Source organism: Phyllostomus hastatus, unplaced genomic scaffold, assembly GCF_019186645.2.
Source record: "Phyllostomus hastatus isolate PE091 unplaced genomic scaffold, TTU_PhHast_1.1 phas_scaffold_114, whole genome shotgun sequence".
NCBI lineage: Eukaryota > Metazoa > Chordata > Mammalia > Chiroptera > Phyllostomidae > Phyllostomus > Phyllostomus hastatus.
Genome location: NW_025334006.1, coordinates 515025 through 540056, shown reverse-complemented (window position 1 = coordinate 540056; position 25032 = coordinate 515025). Strand labels below are relative to the sequence as shown.

Here is a 25032-nt window from a genome sequence, read left to right as displayed (position 1 = left end):
GTCTCCTCCACAGGGCACCGGGGGCTCCTTCAGCATCGACAGTGAGGAGTACGAGGCGATGCCCGTGGAGGTGAAGCTGCTGCCCCGGAAGCTGCAGTTCTTCTGTGACCCTAGGAAGAGAGAGCAGCTGACGCCCAGCTCCGCTGAGTGAGCGCCCGGGGAGGGGCACCCGAGACCATGCTCGAGGCCACCGTGGGACCAAAGGGAACAGACCGGACGCCTCACCCGTCCCCACAGGGCAGTGGCTTCCCCTTCGCGCATGCTCTGACTTCCGTGAGGCAGCTGCTCCCTGCTCAGGCTAGTTCAAGGGCGTTCTCTCTCACAGCGGATGGGGAAGGGCTAGACCTCGTCTCCCGCACACGCAGCCGCTGGGGCACGCGGGACCCTAGCCTCGCCCCTCCGTCCCTGTCTGTTCCCCACGGGTGCTGCTGCTTGGTGAGCTCTGACTCTTTCTTAGCTTGTTTCCGTTCGAGCCTCAGTCCAAACAAAAGTGTGGGTGAGGTGTTTCCCTCTTCAGCCATGGCTGAAATTCTGTCAACTCCTAGTTTGTTCGAGTAGCGGTCCTTAAGTGTTGGTTTGCATGCTGAACCATCCAGGGTGCCTGTTGAGAACTGCGGGACTCGGGGTCCAGCCCAAACCTAAACAACTCAGTCCAGGTGGAGCCCGGCAACCTTCATCTTCCCCGCAAAGCAGCCGCGCTCCCCAGGCGACTGCTGCGGGCCCCGCCTCACCAGACGGCAGGGGCGAGAGGGGGGCTTCCTGGGGTCTTCTGGAAACCGCGCGCCCCGTCACGCTTTAGAGCCGGCGTCCGAAATCTGTCGAGGGAGTCAGCGCTGTCCAAGCATGTGCGTCCTGCTGTCCTGTAAATACTATTTTAAAATAAAAACTGATTCACTCTTTTAAACATACTCAGTGTAATTTAAACACACAGCAATTTGACATCACCCATGTACCAAAAAATAAACACGTTCTTCAGTAGTTGAACATTTTAAACGGACTTTCCTCCTCGTATGTTTCCGCACCCCCTTCAGCGGAGAATGCCATCGTGGTGCAGGCTGTTTTCACGCGTAAAACTGTGTAGTTCTGTGCTGACTGTGGAACATTACGGCACTGTTCTCATCAGTTGTGTGTCAGTAATCACAAGGTTTGGGTAATTAAACGTTAACTGTGTTAGAATGTTCTTCATCCTCCTTAGTTCATCTGCGCAAGAGCACGTGACCGTTGCAGCCAGGTGCCGCAGAACCCGACGCTGCGCTCCCGGTCCCGCGGTCGGTGGGCGTGCGCACGGGACGGGACGGAAGGAGTTCCCTTGCGGCAGTGTCTGCGGCTCTGTGAATCCTTCGGAGTTAACTGTCAAAAAATCGGCGATCTCAAAAATTATTAATAATGATCCCTCAACAGCCTGATTACACCTTCCCTTAGGTTGTCGAAAGCCCGGAACCTGAAACCGCCGGCCAGCCGGTCTCGGTCAGGGTTCACTCCTCACCCCGCCAGCGCCAGTCCCTCAGTGTGGGGCCCGTGGGGTGTCTTGCGCTAGAGGGGCGAGCACACGGTGGTCGGATGGGCGGGACAGACGCCTCTCTGAAGAGGCAGGGACGGTGCGAGGGGGCTGGCCGGCCATGGCTCCGGGCTCGGCTCGGCAGGTTGGCGCTAGGGCAGTAAGGTACGCCTGCGCCCACCAGCCGCTGGCAGAGTGCCGACCGCCGCCTACAGGGTCACAGAGCAGCTACGGAACGCCCGCGTGTGAGCTGCACGGAGACCGGGCTTACCTGTGTCGTCTTCGGAGCGGCATTGGAGGCCACGCTTCTGCCAAAAAAAAAAAAAAAAAAAAGGAATAAGCAGGTCCAAGCACACGGTGTGAGGGTCGCCCACTCCACACCGCCCACGGAGCGGGGAGGGGACGCGGCGGTCTGGGAAAAGTTTCCACGTGAGCCGAGCCCAGAGGATTGAGCATGTCCTGATTCTAGAACAGACTATAGGGGGCCACCCGGCCCAGAACCGGCAGCCTTGGTAGGGTACCGCACACGCGTGTGTGAGGGACTCTCATCCTCCCATTGAAACCGCGGAACTTAGGATCGGGGAGGGCTATTTAATCCAGGTGAGTACTTTTACTCACTCCAAATGTACATATGCCCTGGTTCAAACTGTTTTCCTGATTCAGACTGTTTCCTGTGAGAATGTGGTTTGCCCACTCTCACCGACTGCCCTGTGCACAGCACACGCAGGCGAGCAGAGGCCATTTCTAGGGCTGCGGGGGTAGGGGGCGGGGGGCGGGGGCGGGGGGAGGTGGGGGGGGGGAGGCGGGACAGGGGCGGGGGGGCGGGGGGGGGGATGGGCCCTCCCAGCAGCAGCCGGAGAATCCCGCCTGCCTCCTGCTGACGGCTGACCTCCCCTCCCACGGACTTCGCTCACAAGCTGAGACGGTTTCTATTACAAACATAGATGCTTTCCATTACATACAGTTTGACAGAAAGCCTTTTGCTTAACCTGTGGCCGATTTGCATGCACAGTTACGATTACTGTGTGTCTGGTGCTTTATACATGCCATTGCTTCAAGACCTGTTCTAACGACCCTGAGAAGCGGGTGACATCACAGGGGTCACGCGGCCCAGGGAGTAGGAGCCTGACTTGGAATACACTGCAGCCACCTCGGCAATTTGCTGCCTGAAAATAAGGTTAAAAATAAAACAAACTTCAGTGTCTATATACACACACACTCTATACAGGGTCCGGCACAAATAACGCCCTCCCCCCTTTTTTAAATCATCTATCACAAAATCTTCCATTACAAAATCATAAGCATGTGATTCTGTAACACATCACACTCAAGCACACCACATGACATTTTAGGTGAATGAATTAAAACCGCACTCACGCAGGCGTTACTTCTGCCGCACCCTGTATGTATTGTCATACACGTATAAAATACAGTAGATCGTCTTAAAGTTACCTTTGATGGGAAGAGACGTGAATGGAGAGGGCTCCGGTCCCCGCGGGGTTCTTTGAAAGTCGTTGATGGGACGGAGGGTGGGCCGTCCTGGCCTCCTGGTGGCACAGTCGTTCCGGCACCGGTTCCCGCTTCCTGGAGCACGTCTGTCCAGACCTGGCTCCCGGCAGGACGGGCGCCAGCAGCTCCTGGTTCCGTCCTCCTGCCCGTGGGGGGGCGAGGGCGGCGGGCTCGGCTCCGCCCCTCCTTCCTACCACAAACCTCACTCCTCGGACTCGGTGAAGGACCGCACGCAGCACACGGGTTCATGTTAAAATGTGAATTTTAATTGTAAAAAGTGTCGTCTGTAAATATAGTTATCTCCGCCCCTCTGCACACAGCTGGGTTCGGGTATATACAGACACGATGTACACAGATGGTGCTGGCGCCACGGGACAGAATCGCCGCGAGAAACATCCACTCGGAAACTCAGGCTCACCCCAGCTTGAGGCCTTTGGCGCTGTCGCCGTGGAACACAGAGCGAGACTAACACGCTTGCGAGCACTAGCACTCGGGGTAAACCCTATCAGCTGACACTGGTTTCGTAATGTGAGGTAAGGACTGGAAACAAAAATAGATTCCGTTTCTCTTATTGCTCGAACTCCGACACCGGGGCATCAGTCACAACAGAGGCGTGACATTTAAGGCGACCTCGACGCGATGCTTTTCCTGACTTGGAAATACAGGGAAACCTTTGTTCCACAGCTGACGCTGTTTCTTTTCAGAAAAGGCTTAGTTCCCAGACCCACGAAAAGTGTAGCTGGCCAGCGTGGGGTAAGGAAGGAAGTTGATTCCGTTCCCCTGTGCTCTGTCCCCTCACGTCCCCTCCTACCCTGTCTGCCCGAACGCCCAGGACCTGCACCTCCCCTCACCGTGGCTTTAGCGGCTCCCTGGACTGAAACTCTCCCCGCCGCCACCTCCGAAACTCTTTAATGCTTTTGTCTCAATTCTCCCAGAGGACGTTTTCCCTCTCACGTGAAGAAAATCAGCAATCAGCTCACTGCCCTCTGGGTAGAGTTTCCTTCTTTGGGTCTCTGGCCAATTTATAATCATGCCCTACCCCACCCCTTGCATCCCCAACCGTCCTCAGAAATCCTCAGGAAGCAGGTACGTGGATCCTCAGTCCAGACGCGCATTCCACAGCAAACGTGGTCCCACTAACCGCCTGTTACAGTGATTCAGCCAACTTCTGAATTTAGATCCTGCTACCTCTGAGAGGCCGTGCTGTGCTGAGCTTCTAGAATAAACTAAAGACATGAAGGAGAGCTTACCTTCTCCATCATTACTTACAGATTCATTAGCACTGGAAATTTCTGATTTCTTTTCTGAATGGGCAGCTTCATCCAGCCACCCGTTTTCCAACTCCAAAAGTGAACCAAAGTGCCAGTTATAAAACTACTTCTCGCACCTGCCCCCTTCTGTACGAGAGTCTCACTTAAGGTTGGGGACGCGACGTCGTCCTCCCTAGGAGGGTCAAGTGCGTCTCCTAGAGAATGCTATTGTGATTTCACAGTCTTTGTTCACTCTCCAGAACATTTAAGTTGTAAAACTTTTATGGGGGTCTCAGTTGCTTCCCAATTCCAAAACTGCCCATTTCTCCTAAAATTACAGCTTGGAAATTTCTTTCCATTTCAAGATCTGCATACTCATTTTATCACACAGTAATAATGATACAAAAATAAACTTCCATTTCTTATAAGAAAAACATGAACTGGATTCACAGTTAGCCTTTTCCCATGCCGCTCTGCGCTCCAACAGCTCCTGGGAACGGAGGTATATTAGTAACACAAGTGGAATATTAAAAGTCCATGACTTGGGAGTAAAAGGAGCCTGTGCCTCCTTGTCTTCCCCTACCTGAATCAGAAAGGGCCGTTCCTGTCCTCCGGTCCCAGGGTCCCCACACACCCCAGCCACCAGCACACTAAGAGCAGAGAAGGGCAGGGGGGAAGCTGCGGCCTGGACTTCTCTTGGATTCGCAACCCACCAGGGAGGAACCTCATGGGGAGATGAAGCTGGGCGTGCATGCTGGTCCCCAGGTGAACCGTCTTGCTCTTTCAGAACCGTCATCAACACTAAGGCAAGTTCACGGCCCGTCAGAACGCTGTCTTCTGATTTCCCCTCCCTCCTTCACCCCTGCAAGGATGAGCTGCTCCGGGACTGGAGAAAGCATCTGGAATCCATTCCCTGGGCCACGCGGTTTCATCAGAAAACAAAAACAAAAACAAAAACAACAACAAAAAAAACGGTCCCTGAGGTCCCAGCCTCTACCCAGAGTGTTCCTGTACTACCACTAAAAGGTTAATTCTTTACTGCCCTTTGCAAAAGGTTCCCCAAAGGCCTCAGTTTAAAGGTGAATAATCTCATCTTTTTATTGTGTTTGAAGGGCTTTCAGTGTATCAAGACAAATAGCCGGTTCGTCCTTGCTGCCACTGGGAGGAAAAGCAGCCGCTCGGCTAGGATTTAATTGATCTTTATCTTCTCGCTAAAAGATCACAGGTTGTTACACTGATGAATGAATCTTCCCAGGTGGTATTTAGAACTATCTGCACCCGGTGCTACAGTTCAATTCCCACCTTCATTCCCGCGGACAAAAACAAGGTTAAGCTACAGATGCAGATTCCTGTGATAAATGATTTCCACCAACACCTCGGTGAGTCCCATCCCTTCCCCGGCCGAACGGAAGACGAGGTGCCACAATGGATGACGGGTGTGGAGGCACACTCCTCCCGGTTCCCGGCCAGCACAGTCCCCAGGGCACTCGGCGCCCCACCTGCGACGCCCTCGCTGGACCAGAACCGCCCCCCCCCCCCCCCCGCGGCCTCAGCAGAGCTCCACGCTTGATGAAAGCCAAAGCTAACTCTCAACCAAGAACTTGGTGCTAATCGGCAGGAGAGAAGCCCTACTGTTTCAGACTCCTTCCAAAGGAAGAGTCCCAAGCTAGAAGACCCGCAGACATTGACAAAAAGGCTGAACGCTACCATCTGCCCAGCCGACAAACTTGGCAAAACCCACTCTACCATCAGGAGGCCCCAGGGCTGGATTCCAAGCCTCCCAAGGGCTCCTGCCACCAGACCTTCTTCCAGCATGGCCTCAGGACCAGAGGGCAGCCCAGGGGTCAGGTGGGCAGTGTTCCCAGGTGGGCACACAGCCCCCCGCAGGGCACTGGAGCAGGCTGAAATCCCCCAGGGGCACCCAGCAGCTGGGGCAGGTGGGGGTGTGCTCCAGCAACACCCCTCGGTCAGGAGACCACACCCCTCGGGAGGTCTCCAGCCCCTTCCAGGAGGGCAGTGCTCACAGTCATCATCGCTGGCCCTTCAGAGCTTACGGACCAGAAGGTAAGATCTCAAAGGATGCTCACCAGCACCTCCCAAACCACAGCGGATGGTTTCTCAGAACGCATTTCAACAGTGACAGGAAACCACATCCGCGTGGCTGCCAGCTTCTGCTGTCACCCCGAAGGGACTCCTGCCTGGCACCTCGCACACTTCTTCCCCTTCTAGAAAACCTGCGGCCAGCGATGCTGGGCTGGGCTGGGCTGGGCTGCCCCCCTGGGGCTGTGGGGAGAAGGCTGGGGGATGGGAGCGTCGGGTACAGAGGCAGCCTTCAAAGGCGACCTCCGTCTCTCAGTCAAGGCAAGAAGCACTCGGGAGTGGACAAACCCGGACAAAGGTCACCACAGAGCCAGCGGGCAGTCTGGGCAGCCAGGCGGAGGGGGCGTCACGCTGGGCTGCGGGCCTCACGAGGAGGCTGCAGTGCAGGGACGGAGCACAGGGTGGGGGCACGTGTGTTCTGCTTTGGGCGTGCGTTCCCCACCAGGGCACCTGGACCCCGGCCCTCTGCACATGGGTGAGGGTGGACGCACGGACATGCCAGACAGATGGCTGCCTGCAACGGTGTGGAGTTCAGAGGAGCCCACGATTCAAGGGGAACCACAGGAAGCCCATTTTCACCCCACGGCCTGCACCGCAGCACTTGCGAGCGCCGGGTCACACCGCCACAGGAGCGATGCGTCCGCACGCAGACAGACCACAGCAGGAGAGCTTCAACAGAGAGTTCTCCCGCCAGACTTCCCGATTCCGCAGCAGGGGGGTCGGCCTGCATCCCCCGAGAGAACCCGACCCACCCTCTCACCCCTACCTGCTCTGACCACCCACCCCACCCACGTCGGAAACCCTGGAACCTCTCGGACACCACCCCCGGCAGCCCGGACCCGGCCCCCTAAGGAAGGCCGCTCTGAGAGGCAGGAGGAGGAGCTTCCTTGTCCAGGCAGAGCGCGGTGAAGCCTCGGCCTCGACACACAGATCTTCTTTTGTAAACCAGCGTGTCACTGACGGGGCGCTGCGCCGCCCCGCAGGGGACAGAGCGGATCGGTGGCACGGCTTACACTCCAGCGGCTGGACCTGCTATGGAATCCGTGTCTCCGTGCAGTTCCACACGTGACCTTCCGAAGTCCTGAAGTCCGTGCTATGGGGCTACCGTGGAAGTGCTTCTGAGTAAAACAGCAAGCCCCACAAGGCTGGTCTCTGAGATCAGACATGGGATCGGCCCGTTCGAAAGTGACCCCTCTGCTGCGCCCGGTGGCCTGGCAGGAGCGTGCTCAGGGACCTGGGTACAGTGACGGCTGCTCCGGGGACCACTGGGCAGGAAGGGTGGGGGGAGGAGTTCTCTGTCAGCAACAGCCTCGCGCCCCAAGTCCAAATCCTAAGTGATGGCTCCCTGTGCGCCGTCTCCCCTGCCCTGACCTCCAGCGATCGCCCAGCCGGAGGGAACAGGCGGGGCCTGTGGGGAGCTGGCCGGGCCACCACCTTTTGGGGGAAAGCAGACTCTGGTCCCTGTCGCTGGGGGGTTCCCAACCACTTCCTGGGTGAAGGCACTGTCACAGTTGCTCTCTGGCAGACCTGCTGGGTCTCTGGCCCAGGCGCCCAGCTCAAGGAACGCCCTCGCTGCCGAGGAGAGGTGCGTGCGGGCCTGCGCTGAGCTGGCGCTCGGTCCCGTCAGCGCACTCAGAGCTCTTCGCTAAATTACAGCATCAGGGACTCGGCGGTCACCCCGAGGCTCTGCTAGTAACACCTCCCGAGGGCTCACCCAGATGGAGAAACACCTCCTCTGCCCTGCACCCCAATTCCTCATCTTCGGTGGCAACAGATGCCGCTCTTCAGAAACCCCCCAAGGATTCCAAGAGCATGGCTAGCCCTTAAAGGAGACGCATCTGGAAAATGAATTTGCTCAGAAGCTCCAGGGCCAGTGCTGGCCCTCAGCAGTCAGCCAACCCATCCCAGGAGGCGGGGACTCTGGGAAAGAGGGACAGCACACGGAGCGGCCGCCAGCGACCTGGAGGCCAGTCTCAGGGCTTCACGCTGCAACTTCAGCCATCAGCTGACTGACAGGCAGCCCCTCCGTGTCATCCGGCCCTTGGGGAAGCTCGTACTTGGTGTCGGAGACACCCCCTTGTCCCACCTTGAGGTCTCTCCTCACACGAAGACACAGACGTGTCCCAATGAACAGGAAAATGGATCTGATCCCAAGACGGGACTCCCAGAACCGATGAAAACCTTGTACGGTCATGGTCTGGCTTCTGCCATCGAGCCGCCCTGGCAAGGCGGCGGTCCCATTCTTGAGTACGTCGGGGGACGCAGGCCACGCAGGCTGCCTGAACAGCCCACCCCAGTGTTCCCAGAGCTCAGCCACTCCCAGCGAGCGACCTGGGGCCTCCGCCGCACCTCAGGTCACTCGGGGGGAGGAGGTGAGAGAAGAAACGTCGATGAGGACGCCGAAGACCCAACCAGGCAGACTCCGCGGGACGTGGCCGGTTCCCGAGTCCCGTGAAGCAGGACACGGAACCATAGCCGCCACCTCTCACCCTACCTGTCCGGAGCACGGGAAGAACAGAGACCGCCACAAGTACATCTGATGGGAAGTATACACAGGATTCCTTGGTGTCCACTTAGTAAAAACCGAGCGCCCCGGGCCTGGGCTGCAGTCCCGCGTGACAGCGGCTCACCGGTCCGGCCCGCCCGTCCTACGGGCAGCAGGGGTTGTCGATGACCAGCATGACGTCGATGCCGTAGGCCTCCAGCAGGTCCATGAGGAAGCTGCGGTCCCCCTGGGGGTCCAGGCCCATGCCCCGGGCGTGCTCGGCGGTCAGCGTCTTGTCCTGACTGGCGGACACCTCCAGCAGGGTCTGGAATATCCGGTTGTTTTGCTCCAGGAAAAACCTGCGTTCAAGAGGGAGACGGGGGAGGGAGGGAGGGAGGGAAGGAAAGACAAAAGCTCAGAACACGGTCCGCACGTGGGGACCACGCGACGCTGTGTTCTGTTCAGTGCCTCTTGAACTGGCTCCCCAAACCAGAAACCTTTTTTTTTTTTTTTTAAAGAAAACACGATCAAAGTTAAATGGAAGGGCTATTAAAATGCCACTAAGATTTGCAAAGAATCCACTAGCATTAATCAAGGTATAATGAGCAAAACCTCTCAGCAAGCGATGGCCTGACTGCCAAAGAGCTCCTTCTCTGTCGAGGGGTGACTAGGGGTTTAAACACAGCCTGGGGAGAGGCCCCCCCAGACTGTGTTCCCCTCTTTCTGCTTAGTCATGAGGGGAAGTTAAAAGCCAAACACCCGATGGAGCAGTTCTGCGGTCAGGACGTCAGGTGAGGAGCTGAGGGCGCCTGCGAGGCTGCCACGGACGGACGTCCACACTCCAGAGGCGGAGCTCCCAGGAGCAGGGGCGGGGCTGCAGGCACCAACACTGCCCTGGCTCGCCACCGTCCTTGGGTGGCTTTCTTGGATTTTTTACTTATGCACAGAGCATGACCTCAATGTCACCGATTGCCAGCACCACGTGAGTGGACGAGCCGCGTTCTGAAAAGGCGTTATTTCCCGCCGGGTCCCACAGAGTTCTGGGGGCTCCACAAAGGTGCCCTGCACGCACCCTGAACGCTCCGGACGCCCAGGAACTTCAGGTGCAGGGGAGGGTGTCAAACCTTGAGGAGACCGCTGGCTCTGTGCCTGATTCCCAGACACTTATTATATCTGAGGAGCTTTCTGAGTGTGCATCCGAAAGTACACTGTCTGAGAAGCCCAGTAGGGCACTTCGTACAAGCATCAACAGTAAGTTTTCAACATCAAGGCCAGAAAAGGTGCTGACCGCAGCTGCAGCTCCCCACCCCCTCCCAGGAAGGGGCCGGAAGTCCAAGCAGGAAGCCACTGCAGTTCCGAGTGCTGTGTCATCAGCTGCTTGTGAACGAAACCAATGTTCTAAGGGATGAAGGCTGGGCTCCCGCCTTGACCGCCAACAGGTCTCGGGGAAAGATCCCCGGGGGTGCAAGAGCTGAGTTTCCAGACTATTCCATAATACTCCGTGCAAAGGACCGCTCTGTTCAAAGGGAGCCACGGATGAGAAGTCCCCGAATCCCGAGCGACAAACAGAGCGTCCGAGCCGTGGACAAACCCCAGGGCCTCCCATTTTCCCTGAATGGCCTCCCCCGCTGCTTTTCCTCACTGCGCTGTGTCCCCTGCTGACAGCATCTCAGGCTCTGGGGCTGGCGGCAGGGGGCCCAGCTCCAAGTGCCCTGCGCAGTGTGAACCCAGGTGGGACTGAGTATACACCTGGTAACCTCGGGAGGGGGGCCCCCAGCGGGCCTGCAAAGCTCAGTGACCGAAAGGAACTGCACAGGATGCTCCGATCACCTCACTGGGCAGGTCCGGTGGGTGGTGACACCCCAGGTGCGTAGCTCCTGTAGAGAAGGCCAGTCTTGAAGATGGCTCTGCCCACTGTCCCCACGCAGCCAGGATAACCTACCTTTCAAATGTCAGAGTGACTCCTTTTCCAGACATACCCCTCAAAGGCACGACTGCGGCACCAGAGCACCAACCACAGAGCCCCTCCCTCCACGTTATCTCAGTCACCCAGCTCCGTGCTCTGTAAGTGCTCGTGACTAGCTCTCCGCACCCACCAATGAAAAAGAAGTATGTGCTTCTCCATTTGCCTTGTATCCAATCCCAGAGATTTCCCTGCTACGCTTTGTCCCGCCTCCTTAGTCTGCCACCAGTGGATTTCACGTAACCTTCCTTGTGTCGATTCTGATGGACAAAATAACCTGCAAACTGCCATTCTCTGGAGCACTTGAGATTTGGTCCCCAGCCATTGTTGTCACTTTGGCTCAATACAGCCACACAAACGCTCCACAGGTGCAGGCATGTCTCACACCGACCGCAGCGATAAAGGACCCCCGGACTGTGGCGTGACACGGGAGGGCTCCAGGCCCACAGCACCTAAGGGACCCTCGGGGAGGCCCCGTGGCCCAGCCCCAGCGACTTACAGCACGAAGAGGTCCTCTTCACACGGGCTGTAGTCCTCCTCCACCTCCTGGGAGTACAGCAGCGTCTGCCTGTCATGGGGAGTCCCCATCAGACTCTGTGAGCTGTGAGGACCCTCATCCGCCAGGTCATCATGCAGGCGTCTGCACAGGCCACGCCCTCCCGGGAGGGAGAGTGACCCCGAGGAGCACCCCCACCCCGACCCCGTCCAAAGGCAGGGCGAGAAGGGACTGGAAAATAATAAACAGGGCTGGTTCTGGCCCTGTGCCCACTGAGGCAAGTGACAACCCTTCCTCACCACCCATCCAACAGGGGTGAGACTGAGGCCATTTGTTCCCCAGGAAACCAAATGCAGGGACTCGCATGAGAGGAAGCACGAGCGAGTGTTCGGTGCTGCGGCGCCCACAGGAGACGTCCGTCAGGAAGGAGTTCTCCCCGCCCCCCGTGGGTCTGCTGCCCTGTCCAGTGCTCCAGGGGGATGCGGCCTCCTCACCACCCATCGCCAATGCGGCGGGCCCACTGCCAGGAGTGAGCCGTGAGGGAAGGCGCGGGTGGCACGGGTGGCACGGGCTAGACCGAGGCCCCGACTCAGAGGTCCTACCTGGGGGACGTCGGTCAGAGCGTGCGCTGGCCGTGCCTGCACCTGCCACTGCACGCCCCAGCCCGGGCCCCGCTACCTCTGCTCGTTGAGCCGCCGGTACTTCTCCCGGTCGGCACTGTTGATCTTCAGCAGGGGCTGCAGGTGGTCGTGGTGCGTCTTCACGTTCTGGTTGTCCACGTAGACGTCGTACAGCTCCCGCTTCTCCTCGAAGATCTTCTCCGTGGTGCCTGTGGGACCCGAGGTCAGGAGGTGGGAACCCCGAGGCTGTGGCCGAGGGCACCGGCCCGACCTGCCGGGGAACCCAGGAGCCGGGAGCCCGAAGCCCGTGAGCAGGAGGGCCCGTGGGGAGCTGGGACGCTGTCCTCTGCGCAGGGGCATGGGGGCAGGGGGCGGGAGGCAGCCGGGGGGTGGGGAGTGGCGTGCTCACAGGCCACATAGGACACCTCCACCTCCAGGCTCTCGATGTCGGCCACGTTCACGTAGAAGAAAGGCTTGGACTCGGGGATGGTGCCCCCGATGCCGGGCAGCGAGACGTTGGCCAGGCAGCAGCAGCAGTACACTGCGGGGGGCGGGGGGCAGACAGTGATGGGGTCAGGGGTCAGGGGTCTGTGCCTCCCAGCCCCTCCCCCTCCTGCAAGGCCCGCAGGCCACCTCGTGGCAGCCAGCCTCCCCGGATGCTACCGAGGGCTTGGCTCTGAGCCGTCCTGGTGCCAGAGGAGCAGGGGCCCTGCCCTCTGAGGAGACGGCGGGGGGCACTTTCAGGTGCCACGGCAGGCCCTGATCCCAAGACCGCTCCGCGATGCCCCACCAGACCCAGTGGGCGGGTCTCAGCCCTCACCGCAGCTGGGCTTGCATCGGACGCGGCACCGCCGACCTTGTCCACACGCTCGCCTCCCATAACCCTCCCGCCTTCCCGTCCCCGCCTCCTGACGGACATTGCACCGCAGTCCCCCCTGTCTGCCGCCTTCCCAGTTCCCGTCCCGTGCCTGCACCTTACACCCTGGCGCGCCTCTGCCCACTCCCTGTCCCCACGGGACGCCATCCGTCCCGGGGTCACCGGTGCAGCGTGAGGCCCTCTCCACTTCTTCCCCAGCCCCGCTGCTCCCCCAGGGAGCTGAGCCAGCAGCACCGGTGCCCAGTGGACACTGCGAGACGGCCTCACCGGCAGCACACGCTCACCAAGGCCAAGGTCAGCCCTCACACCACCTGCGCCTCCCTGGTCCCGTCTGGTGGCCCCACCGTCCTCGTCGTCCGAGACCGGTCCCCCATCACAGCCTCACACCCGCCAGAGTCCCACAGCCCAACCACAGCCCGTTTGTGGTCGAGCTCACCCCTCAGACACGAGGACATCTAGAGTCCACCCCCTCTGCCGGAGCTCCGACCCACCCAGACTGTCACCAGACTACGGGCACGTCACCCAGCCCGTCTGCATCGCCACCACAGCCCACGTTCGGAAACACAGATCCAGCCACAGTACTCCCAGGCTTGCAACCCGTGTCCCCCCGATAAGGCCCCAGCTCTGCTGAACTCGGTCAGCAACAGAGAGACGCAAGCAGCTTCTGCCCCGGGACCCAGGAAGAGCCCCCGGCACCAGCCTCCATTTACCTCGGTAGCACACGACGCCCACAGGAGGGGGAGAAAATATCAAAATGCGCTTTCGAAGTAAGGCGAATTTCCAGAGGATGAGGATCTGCTCTCCAAAGAACTTAATGAACTGAGACATGCAGCCAGCTGGGTGTGTGATCTGGAAGGAATCAGAGGGGAGGCGGGAGGGAGGGACAGCTTGTCAGAGGCATCCCCGCGAAAACTGTTCAACACGGGCGCGTGCAAACCCCCGCCCCCGAAAATAAGAACCCCGGAGCTCAACCAAACAGATGCAGGGATGGTTGCTACCACACAAAATGGTATTTTCCTCTTTCGGAGTCTCATCCTGAAACCAGATTTCTGTAATGCAACAGCTCCCCTGATGCTGGAGTTCAAGTTCAAGGACTGTTAACTACTTCACGCAGGAGAGAGAGGTGCCGGGGAAACAGGGCTGGACATAACTCCTTGAACGTCAGAAACACAAGTGCCTGTGAAGCCACAGGACCCCTCACCGAGGCCATGCAACGCACGGACGTTGCTGAGCACTGGGAGGAACACACAGACGAGTGAACCGTCCCAGGCTGGGGCCCCGAATGTACCGGGACCTGGCTTTTGCGCAGAAGCAGGCGTCTGTCTGCACAGGGGGCAAGACCCACGGGGCCTGCTGGTGGCCGAGCAGCCCACCGCACTTCAGCGCCTTCCGCACTAAACTCGGGGGCTGCCAGCTCCGTCAGCGTGGTACGGAGGCCCTCCGCCCGCCCGCCCGCCCGCAGGGAACTCGGAGCTCCCAGCAGCTACGTGAGCTCGGAAGTGGATACACTTCCCCAGTCGAGCCTTCAGGGGAGACCCCAGCCCCGGCTGACACCTTGGCTGTGGTCTCACGAGAGACCACGAAGCAGAGGACCCAGCCGAGCCGTGCCTGATGCCTGACGCACGGAAACTGTAAGACGACAAATACGCACTGGTTTCAACCGCAACGTCAGAGCACCCTTGGCCATGCCCTCCCTCAGTCTGAGGGCAGCCTCCCTCACTTTCTGCCGCGCCAAACACTTCAGGGGCCGCCGCCTCTTCCAAGAGGCCCTCCCGGGTCTCTCCCTTGAACTCATGGCCTAATTTCTCTGCCAGGGAGCCGAGGTGTCTGCAGAAGTATCTTAGGAAGCCCTACATGGGAGGCGGGGAAGAGCTTCGAACTCATAGTCATCTTTGTTCCCTCCCAACATCTAACACTTGGCCAGGTGTTTCGTTAGCTGTAAACAAACTTACCATAGTGCAAAGGCAAAGTACTTCAGGAAACAATACACAATAAAGCAATATCCAAAATACTGCAACTAATTAATATCAGACCCGTGTTAATGCTTTATCGTTAGCTCAAATGTCTGACCTTAAGGCATCTGAAGCAAGAATCAACAAAATCAAATCCACCCTTTCCCCCCGGGAACCCACCAGGACTGCCTATGAGTGCAGCTCTGCAAAATGATGGTGAAGTATCTAGAAGGCATATTGTTTCAGAGAACCTGCTTGATGTTTTCAAAGAACCCAAATGCTAAAGTTAGCAATGCTACTCTATCAGAAGCAGACTTTGGGCATGAGCCCAAGACATACATTCCTTATTAATTAAGAAAATAATTAAGCGCCACTGCACGCAGACACGAGCCTCGGGCGCGGGAGGGGCGGCAGACCTCACCTTCATCTCAGGGTACATGTACCGGTGGATGGATGGCAGCCAGTAGACGGGGGGCAGGCTGCCACCTCCCCCGGGACCCTGCACGGAGCACCCCCTTCTTGTCCTCGTAGAAGGCAGCCAGATGGGAGTAGTGCCCCGGCGTCTCCAGCTGGTGCCTGCAAACACACAGGTGCACAGTGAGACGGGCTGCTGCCACGGCTCGGTCCCTCGCCAGCCCCTCTCCCCCGCCCGACGGCCCCGCCATGTAGGGGCAGAAGCCCGGATCCACTGAAAAGACCCCCTTTGAAGGTTGCCCGGGATGCCTCCTCGGGAGTTACGCAAGATTCTCGGGAAAAGTTCCAGCGTGGGGTCCGATACCGCTCTGTAACTCATTCCCCTTCTCGTGGGAAACGGGCAGAATTAACGGGCTGTGACTAATGCCTTTGTTTGCGAGCGAGGTAGGCTGGGGACTGACCCTGTGGGCCTCCCAGAGCGTGGCCACGGGCCAGGAGAAGGGGTGACTTGGAAGCCCACCGATCCCCTGTTTCAGGCCCGCCTTTGTTTAGGACTCATGCTGGTCGGAGGGCTTTGTTGTTGTGAAAGAATACGAGGAAGCTTACCCCACAGTGTCTCAAAGAAGAGGAAACCATTATTGTAGGATGTCAGTCAGGACTCAGAACCTCTGCACCAAGTTATAAATAAAACGCTCAGAATCTCTTCTCTTTCCACCCCCCGCCCCCCGCTTGGGGTGGCAGGGCCTTGGCGGCGGGAGGCCCTGACCCCTGACCCTCAAACCAAGAAAGCTGCACTGAGGCCCCGGACCATGTGTACAATGGAGAACCCTGCCTCCAGGGTGAAGGCAGGGGCGCAGTGAATACTATTTGGCACTATGGTTAATGGGGGTGTTTTAAGGGTAGAACAGTGTCCCCTCCCCCACAAAAAATATGTCGGAGGCCTCAGAATGTGACCTTATTGGGAGAGAGGGTTTCATGGTGGGTCCTAAACCAGTAGGACTGGGATCTTTCTAAAAGGGAAATCTGGGCACACACAGAGACACACCCACGAGGAGGACGGCATGAGAAGATGCAGGCACGGGCCAGGAGGGATGACCTACAAGCCACGGAGGTCGAGATCGCCCGGAAACCAACCGGCCATGCGGGAGAGAGGCGAGGACAGAGCCCCCGCAGCCCCAGAGGAGCCAGCCCCGCCCAGCGCACACGGCTTCGGGCCCGGGACCCCGAGGAACCACATTCCTGTTGCTGTAAGTCACCCAGTGGCCGGTACTCAGTTTCAGCAACCCTAGGACACTAACGTAGGCAGGAACTCAAAAAGGCACTTAAAGCTTTTTATTAGTCCATTTGCATTTTCGCGGCACCCTACAATCTCCATCACGTGGAGACAAGAAAAAACCGAAATCTAGCTTTATTGGGCAAGGGGAGGCGCCCCTGCTCATAGCCAGGCCCGGACCACCGAAGACTAACATGAGCAAGCCCCCCAAACTGCTGCTGTGGCACAGACCACTCCGATGGGAGATTTTCACCACCCAGCCGGCAGCCCGCCACCCCTCACCCCCCGGAGTGACTCAGAGCTCGCGGGGCCAGGCCCTGCCGGCCCCTTCGCCTCTGCGCGATCTCAGGCAGCTCACTGAGCTTTTTGGAGCCCACTCCTTTCTCTTTCCTTAACGTGCCGACACTGCATTTCAGTGGACGCTGGCACCGCCTCGGTATTTTTCCGAGTTGTGAGCCCATGGCTCGCGCCACGCGTGACACGTCAGTCTCTCGGAGACCGAGGTTCCGTCTTCCCAGCTCTCCTGCGGCGCCCAGCCCGGGCGCTGGGAGGGCTCGGGGCCGAGGTAAACAGGGACGATTCTGGGCGAGCCCTGGGACAGACCTTCGGGCAAACTTACATTTTAGAAAGAAAGAAACCATCAACTACGTTCCAAAGACGGTTACTAAAGAGGGTTCTCCCCCAAGAGCAGCTCCCTGACTCGGGGCTCCTGCACATTCCGCCTTCAGCTTCGGGCAAGGAGGCTGGGATGGGCAGGACCCTGCAGAGGCCGCGTACTCCACTTCTCCCTTTCTCACAAAATGCTCGGGCGAGGATGGGAATCCGTGGTGATTCAGGCGTGTTTGTCCGTCCGGCTGAGCAGATGGGAGATTTCAGGTACTTTTTTGGGGGGGGTGGGGAGGGGTGTCAAATCAATGCAAGTTTGATTCATACAAAATAACACAAAGATGATTAAGTTCAAGGATGTTTTCCTTGGGACCTAAATTCCCTAAAAAGAACAGTGAGAATCATTTCACTGAATTTTTTAATTATGCATTTTCTGCATCAAAGGGGGCTGCGTCAGGGTAATTTATGTGATACTCTGTCATTTCCCAGGTTTGCTGTTGATTTGCTGTTCCAATGACCGTCTTCTGTTTGGCCACATCAAACGCTCGGCCACCAGGGGTGTCCAACCCATGGCCCTCGGGCAGCATGCGGCCCAGGATGGCTATGAAGGTGGCCCAACACAAAATCGTAAATTTGCTTACGTTTTTTTTCTGCTCATCAGTTTGTGTTAGTGTTTGTGTATTTAATGTGTGGCCCAAGACAATTCTTCTTCTTCTTCCAGTGTGGCCCAGAGATGCCAGAAGGAGGGCCTCCCCCTTGAACCAAGGTTCTAAAGGGGAGCTCTCAGTTAGAGTCCTGTAGACTCTCTGTAGACTCTAGTCCTGTAGGGTCCTGCAGTCCTGCTGCGGGACCCTGACCCCTGACAGCAGGACCTGTCCCCTGACAGCCTACGACACCCTGACTGGCAGAGCCGAACGGGAAGAACGTGAAGTGCAGACTGTGAACACACACATCAACACGGACTGGCAGTTCCTGCGTAAGTGCTGAACGACTGTGGTGTGACAGCCTCAAACTTCAAACACACTATAGATTTTGCAATAAACAGAATCGATCATCAAACCGTTCTACGAAGATACACTGAAAGGCACCGAAGCAAAGCTGAGAGTGCCAGGAGGTAAAGTGGGCGTGAAAGAGGACGCAAAAGGAGACCTTCCTGGTGATCTTACCTGTGAGGAGGCACAGATTACGACACCACCATGTGGACATGCAGGCCGAGCACCTATGGGAGATGTCCAAGAAACTTGACATTGTAACTGACGTAACCTAAGCTACTGATCTGGGGTGCCGCTTCCGGGTCACATCGAGGATCCCCAGCAGGACCAGGGACGCTGGTGGTCTCCTTAAACCCACAGCCCCTTCACTGATAACACACTTGTGTGACCACGCAGACGCCCACTGCAACTCTCCCTGCCACACCCCGCAGTCAGCCACCTGGCGTAAGAATGAGAGGTGCCCCCGTGCAAGGATGACACTCCATCGCTCCTGTGCATCCGCCCCCGGTGCCAGCCAGCCTGTGTCTGGGCTTTGCAGGTACAGAAAAGGACGCATCCCCAGGGACTGCTGGCGCAAGTCCAAAATGGTCCCACCTTCTGGAGGATCACTTGCAACTTGTATTAAATCGTACGCTGTAAATAGCCTTTGACCCAAAGATGCCATTTCTAGGAATGTGGCCAAAAGAACTGTATATGTGGATGTGAACAATCATTTGCCTACGGGGTGCTCATTTTAGACTGGTGAGAAGTAACATACCACCTAGAAGCCCCCCAAACGGCGAAGTAGTTAAATACATTGTGGTCGCCTGTGTGCTGAGATGCTATGAGCCCACCCAAATGACGGTGAGGACTGTCCATCACGACACACTGAAAGACTGACGTATCAAGTTAGAAAACTTAAACATTGAGTGATGGATTTTCCAAAAAATTACCGTGTGCATATTTACACACAGGGAGAAGACTACAAGGATATAAATGTTAACAGTAGATACAACTGGCTGGTGGGATCATACTCTTGTTTGAGTTGTCTTATTTTTCAAAGTTTGATCACTATATGTTAATTTTGTATTTAGTCTGTTTAAACATTTCATTATGGAAATTTTGAATTATGCTCAGAGTATAGAAAGAAGACAATTAATAAAACCCTCTATCGATTGATCACTTAGCTTCAACTGTGATGAATGTTTTATCAATATGGTCGTATCTGTATCCTACTCCCCCAGTCCATTCCTTTTCCTGAAATATTTTAAAGCAAGTCTCTTACCATAACACTTTACCCATAAACACTTGGGTACACATCTCTGGTGGATGAAGTCTATTTAAAAAATAACACCACCACCATGCCTGACAACATGAACAACAATAATACCTTCATTCAAATTATGCCAACAGTCCCCAAAATGTTGTTTTACAGTTAGTTATTTGAATTGAGACCTCAGCAAGGTCCAAAACTGTTGTGATGTGTCTTAATTCCTTTCATTTTACAACACTCTGTCTTCCATTTTCTGAGTTTTTTATATCATAAAGTAGCTCTCCAATATTTTCTGATGATTAAGAAACAGTTACAGAAAGGACTTTCTCACTAGAAGATACTGAAGCCAAGAGACATAATAAGTTCGTGATGTCAGAGACATCAGAGATAAGAATGAGTGTAGAACAGAGAGGTTAGGTGTCTTCAGAAACGCAGTCTGGTTCAGCTCTGTAACGTCAGGGCTGTGAGCGAGCAGGTCCCTGCCCAGACCCCGGCCTCGCTCCCGATGCCGCTCTCTCTCCCCTGCCCTGTGCCCTGCGGGTCCCTTCTCTCGGGCCGCCGGAGCCCTCTGCCATCCCCAGGCTGCAAAAGCTGTCTAGCTACAACTCACAATCTAGAAGCTGGAAAAAGATGAACGAATTCAATGAAGAAAAGAATCTGCATGACAAAAAAGGAATGCTAAACAATAAATCACGAAGTGGAAAAATATTTCCAATTTCTACCACAAAGAACAAAGCCCCCATTATACAAAGAACTTCCCAGAAATTAATTGTTAAAGGGCCAACGACCAAAAACAAACGTAGCAAAGGCTGGGAACAGTTCACGGAAAGGACACATGGCTCAGACTCAACCTCCCCGACGAGGATGGAGATGAAAATTAAAACTACTCACGTACCATGTTTTATCTAGCCAAGTGCCCAAACCCCAAAACTTTGAACTGCGGGCTGTGAGGACGCAGCAGGCCCCCGCATCACGGCAGGGCGTGCAAAACGGCGCCATCTGCACGGAAAGCAATGTGACGACATCTGTGGTCGTGACAAACACACAGACCCTCGGGACCACCACCTTCGTTCTGGGGATTTGACGTGCACGTGCTCTGCTCACATGTGGAACGATACTTGTTTGTGGGTACTCGGTGCAGCATCATTTGTAACGGCAACAGACTGGAAAGAACCAAGTGTCTGTCAGTGTAAGACCTGACAAAGAAAACACGGTTCTTTTACACAGGGCACCTTTACAACAGGAAGAAACAGGGAGGAGGCTCACTGTGGAAGACAGGAGTGATGAGAAGACCGGCCAGATGCACTGTGGAAAGAAGGGCGGGGTACCAAACACGTACACCTGCTACCTTCCGTATGAAAAGGGGGAGATGAGACTCGGCATCTGTGTTTGCGTAGACACGTACCCAGAGTCTAGAAAGAGACACGAGACTCTGACAGTGACTCTGGGGGTTAGTGGACGGATATGGGAACTGGGTAAAGACTCTTCATTGTATGTCATTCTCTTCTTCCTTTAATAACAGAACCTTCCGAATTTTAGCTGCGCACATGGCCACCAAGTTAAGGACCACAATTCCCAGACTCCCTTGCTGCTAGGCGTGGCTAGTGACTAAGGAGTGGCCAGTGGAAGGTGAGCAGAAGCCACGTGTTCCTGAGATCCCCGTTGTACTGCCCCTGTGTCTTGCCCCTTCCTGCACGCTGGAATAGGACTTGCGAACAAGCAGGTCTCTGCCATGTGGATGAAGACACTTCTCTATCATACAGCAGAATACAAGACAAAAACTGGGGTCCCAGGATGACCCTGTAAAACAGAGCCACCTACCATGCTGGAGTGCTTCTCTCCCTCAGGGACTATCATGCTAAGAAAAAAACCAAAAACTGTACTTCTGTCTTGTTTGATTCACTGTACTTTGCATGTCTTTGTTAAAGCGACTTTGCCTAACTAAAGTGATACCCAGAAATGAGTTACCACAGTGTCAAAACCACGCTGTGGCATCGGCTTACAGCTGGCAAGGGAAGGTGGTCAGAGAATGGATATTGCAGACTCTAAGGCTGGTAACCCCCTTACACTGTAGCAAAAAATGTACTAAAACCTCAGTAACTTGGAAGACAGGTCCTGTGTCACCTGAACTTGGAGCTGTAGGGGCAGCCGTGGGAAGCGGGATGCTGATTGCTTGCTCCCTGCTGTTTTTAAGTGAGCTCCTCCAAGAGTAAGAGGAAAACAGGCAAGAACTGGCAGGTTTGTAAGCAGAAGTGGAGGGAGACACAGCCCAAGGGTAGTGTATTCTCCCTGCGCTCTGCCATGTAAATTAATGGAGACTCTAATCATTTGGGACGAGAAAAACCAATTGCTCCTGTACCCCAAGTGCAGGAAATACGAATTTCTCTCAAAGCCTCTCTGGATAAATGTATTCTTGGCCAGACATGGGAGTCAGACCATTTGTAAACATGAGATTGAGGGTCCTACCTCCGGGGAGTTGCCCTTAAAAGGAGGGAGAGATGGATGGGCCGAGAACAGACACCAGTAACTAATTTGCAGGCCACCGGCCTGAAAACGGAGACCCAGAAGAGACCTTGGGCAGCAGGCTCTCAGCCCTGGAGCCAACTGGAAGCAAACGAACTGGAACCCAGTTTGGTGTTTGAGGGATCTACATAGTCACCAGCCTAAAAAGTCTGTGACTTTCCAACCCCTAAAGAAACCGCTAGCCCCCCAAATCTGCACTAGCAGAAAAGGTGTTCTAAGGCTATGCAGCCCCAAGAAGAGGTTCAGAAGTGGTCGTGGCAGGAAAGCGGCCGAGAGGATTTTGGAGAGCAGAAGCGAAGGTTCGCCAAGGAGCCTCTGCAGCCCCAGCCGGCGGGGCTGTGTTACGGTAAAGGACTAGCGATTGCATTTCGCATCTTCCCTTTTCCAGCAGGAGTTAATGTGGTGGTTTCTACTCGAGCTCCCATGTAGCATTTGGGAGGTGGGGAATGGATGAACTTGTCTGTCCTTTCACAGGGTTTGCATGGGGAGGAGGGTGACCTCATCCAGTGAGAAGGACTGCCTCACATCACACACAAGTCCCGGGTTACAGCCTGAGGCGTTCCCTGAATGAACCTCTGTGTCCCTCTTGGGGTGGCAAAAACGTCCTCCATTCGTGGGAAGGAGAGGACACATGGGAACCTCTGTAGCCAGAGGGGCAAACGGAAGCAGGAGTTGCTAATTCCGCACACCCCCCCCAAATCCATTCACCCCACTTCCTGTTTGTAACAGAAGCTCCAGGATTTTCATTGGTCATCAGGCAGCCCACCTAGGAACGACCTTTCCCGGTCCCCTCTGCTGTGGGGCGGGTCTTTGTGACCAAGGAACATGACAATGGAATGAGAAGCGATGTGGGTGACCTCCAGGTGTTCCCTCCTCCCTGTGGGCCGGAATCAGATGCAGCGGCGCTGAGTGGCCTTGAGCCTCTGAGAAGAACAGCGCGGAGGACGGGAAGCGCTCTCAGGACTTGGTGGGACACGCAGGGATGTGGCGTGGGTCCCTGAACACCCGCAGGGAAGTGCAGGCTGCCCACCCTGCACCTGCCTGTCCCTGGGCTGTCCCCGAGGAGAAGGCTCTCCTGTCTCACCTGCGTCACTGTCTCTCGGGGCCTCTGGTACCACCATTTAGCCAGGACCCTGAGTAACACCTTCATGTAATTTTAGAATGTACTGCTTGTTTGGGAAATTCGTTTTTTCCAAAACAATAATATTTTTTTAAAGTGTCAGGATCCCATTAAAATGTTTTTTTTTTTACTCTATAATATTACTTCTGAAACACAAAACTAAGTATTTCAAATAAAGAAAGGGACACATGCTGGAAGCTGTCCGCCACAGCTCCCACATGGAGAGAAACACGCTAAATGCTCAACTCCAGGGAATAACTGAGCCAACTTTCGGGCCAGCTCTAGCTTTATAAGCTATTAAAATAATCATCAAATGATAATATGGAGAAAACACACGCATAACTGGTGCCCCTGAAGAAGGGAAAACATGCGACGGAAAAGCTGCTGAGTATTTTATTACAGAAGGAAAGAAAGCTTCCTGAAGTCAAAAGTAAAAGACGTGTCTGTCTGTAGGTCCAAGGGGACAGACTATCCCAGGAAAAATAAGGAGCTCGGAAACAGCAGAGGTGAAGAAAGACTCTAAGGCCGCCAGAGAGCAGCGACTTCCCCGGGACAACAGCGGATAGAAGGCAGCACAGCGTTCCGTGCGGCCTCCCGAGCGGAAGGAAGAAAGACTCAGGCTTGGGACCCGCTGAGAGGAAAGGTCGCAGAGAGATTAAGCAGGCGAGACCCCAGGGGAGGCAGCGCCCACGATCCTTTCATGGGGGGGAAAAAAAGTGCTTCACGGCAAAATCCAACCAACCGAGAAATAAGTCAAGTCAGGAACTCAGGAGTGGAGCAAGGCACGTGGAGCCCGGGATGTGGTCGGAAACAGGCAACTGAGAGGGGAGAACTGTGGGCCCTGTGGCTCCGGAACTCCTGTCCCGGACCTCGCACTCTATAAAACGGAGCCGGGACAAGCGGGGGAGGCGCCGGGCAGGCGTATGAGACAACGGGCTCCGCCTGTCAGCAGCTGAAACACGATTTACAAACCAACGACGCCTGTCCAGAGGTTCCTGCACTTTACTGTACACGTTATTTCTCAGGAAAAATAGGGATGGAGCCATCTCTTCCTGCTTTCCATCATCTTTTTTCTTAACTTCGGGGGAACAGATCAAGAAGTAATATATCTTACTGTGAAAAAAAATTCCCTTGAAGTTTGACAATCCCTTCCGTTTCATTTCGTCTTTTCTTGACAGATACAAGTAAAATTACATATAGTTCATGAACACAGGTTGCTATTTGACCAAATTAAATCTTTATAAAATGTGAATCCTAGTTTTGCACAATTGCTTCTATTTCAGAATGGCATTCACTGCATATTGAGAATGGATATCTCTCGAGTGGTAAGATTTGGGAGGCTTTTTAAAATTCACTTGCACTTCTATATAAATTACTAAATAAGTACATTTTTTTCCACAAGCAATCGATTTCATGTTCTTTCAAAGATAATGATCAAGAAAGATTATTATATTAAAAATCAAAATAATGATAAATTTCCAAAACGCAGTATGATGCAGAGGATGAATTTTTTAAAGCACACACGTACATCCATTGAAGAGGCAAATGCGCTAAAATTTTCACAGTGCTTTAGGGTTTACGGATAGATTTCTCCCTCAAAAATCTGCAAGGAAACTGGAATGCTTACATCATGAAAAAGAATATTCAATGACTAATAAATGGCTTCGCTGGTTCTGCCAAGAACTCCCTTTCTATCACCCAACATAGTAGTAATTACCCTAAATAATAAATGGTGAGGCCTAAAAGGAGTTAAGAGTCTGTTTGCCCACCTGGGGCGAGGAGGCAATTGTTGCGGCAGAGAAAAACAAAGACCATGTGCAGGACAGCAAACTGTTTCATTAGACCAAATTGATGTCAGTAGCAGAATAACCCGAAAGCGAAATCGACCCCAGCGGTCGTGACAGTGGGAGGACTAGCATGCAGGACGCTGTTGAAACAAAAGGCCTGCACCCGAGGCGTGAGGAAGCACGGCCGTGGATGCTCTTGGAAAGGCGCCTGTTGCGTGGGCACACGACCCGGACCGCCGAGGGCTCGCCGGGGCCCCAGCTGGCGAGGCCCTGGCTGGCAAGGCCCCGGTGCCTCCCCTCCCTGCACACGCCGTA

General features: G+C 55.3%; 2 protein-coding genes across 5 annotated transcripts in view; one reads left to right on the top strand and one right to left on the bottom strand.

Moving 5' to 3' along the window:
- The window catches only part of AGK (acylglycerol kinase), a 71985-nt gene extending 70039 nt beyond the window's left edge, over positions 1-1946 (top strand). For 2 of the 4 annotated variants that reach the window (XM_045855705.1, XM_045855706.1), the window contains one exon: positions 14-1946. In XM_045855705.1, the coding sequence (XP_045711661.1) occupies positions 14-151 (138 nt within the window). In that variant the 3' untranslated portion in view covers positions 152-1946. The remainder of the gene's footprint in view (positions 1-13) is intronic. The other 2 variants (XM_045855703.1, XM_045855704.1) reach the window with 1 other exon arrangement.
- Positions 1947-3251: 1305 nt separating this feature from the next.
- DENND11 (DENN domain containing 11) overlaps positions 3252-25032 on the bottom strand; it is a 35123-nt gene continuing 13342 nt past the window's right edge. Inside the window, 7 exon segments of the mRNA XM_045855597.1 lie at positions 3252-9201; positions 11305-11373; positions 11980-12130; positions 12331-12462; positions 13509-13647; positions 15172-15249; positions 15251-15326. Coding sequence (XP_045711553.1) covers positions 9006-9201; positions 11305-11373; positions 11980-12130; positions 12331-12462; positions 13509-13647; positions 15172-15249; positions 15251-15326 — 841 coding nt within the window. The 3' untranslated portion in view covers positions 3252-9005.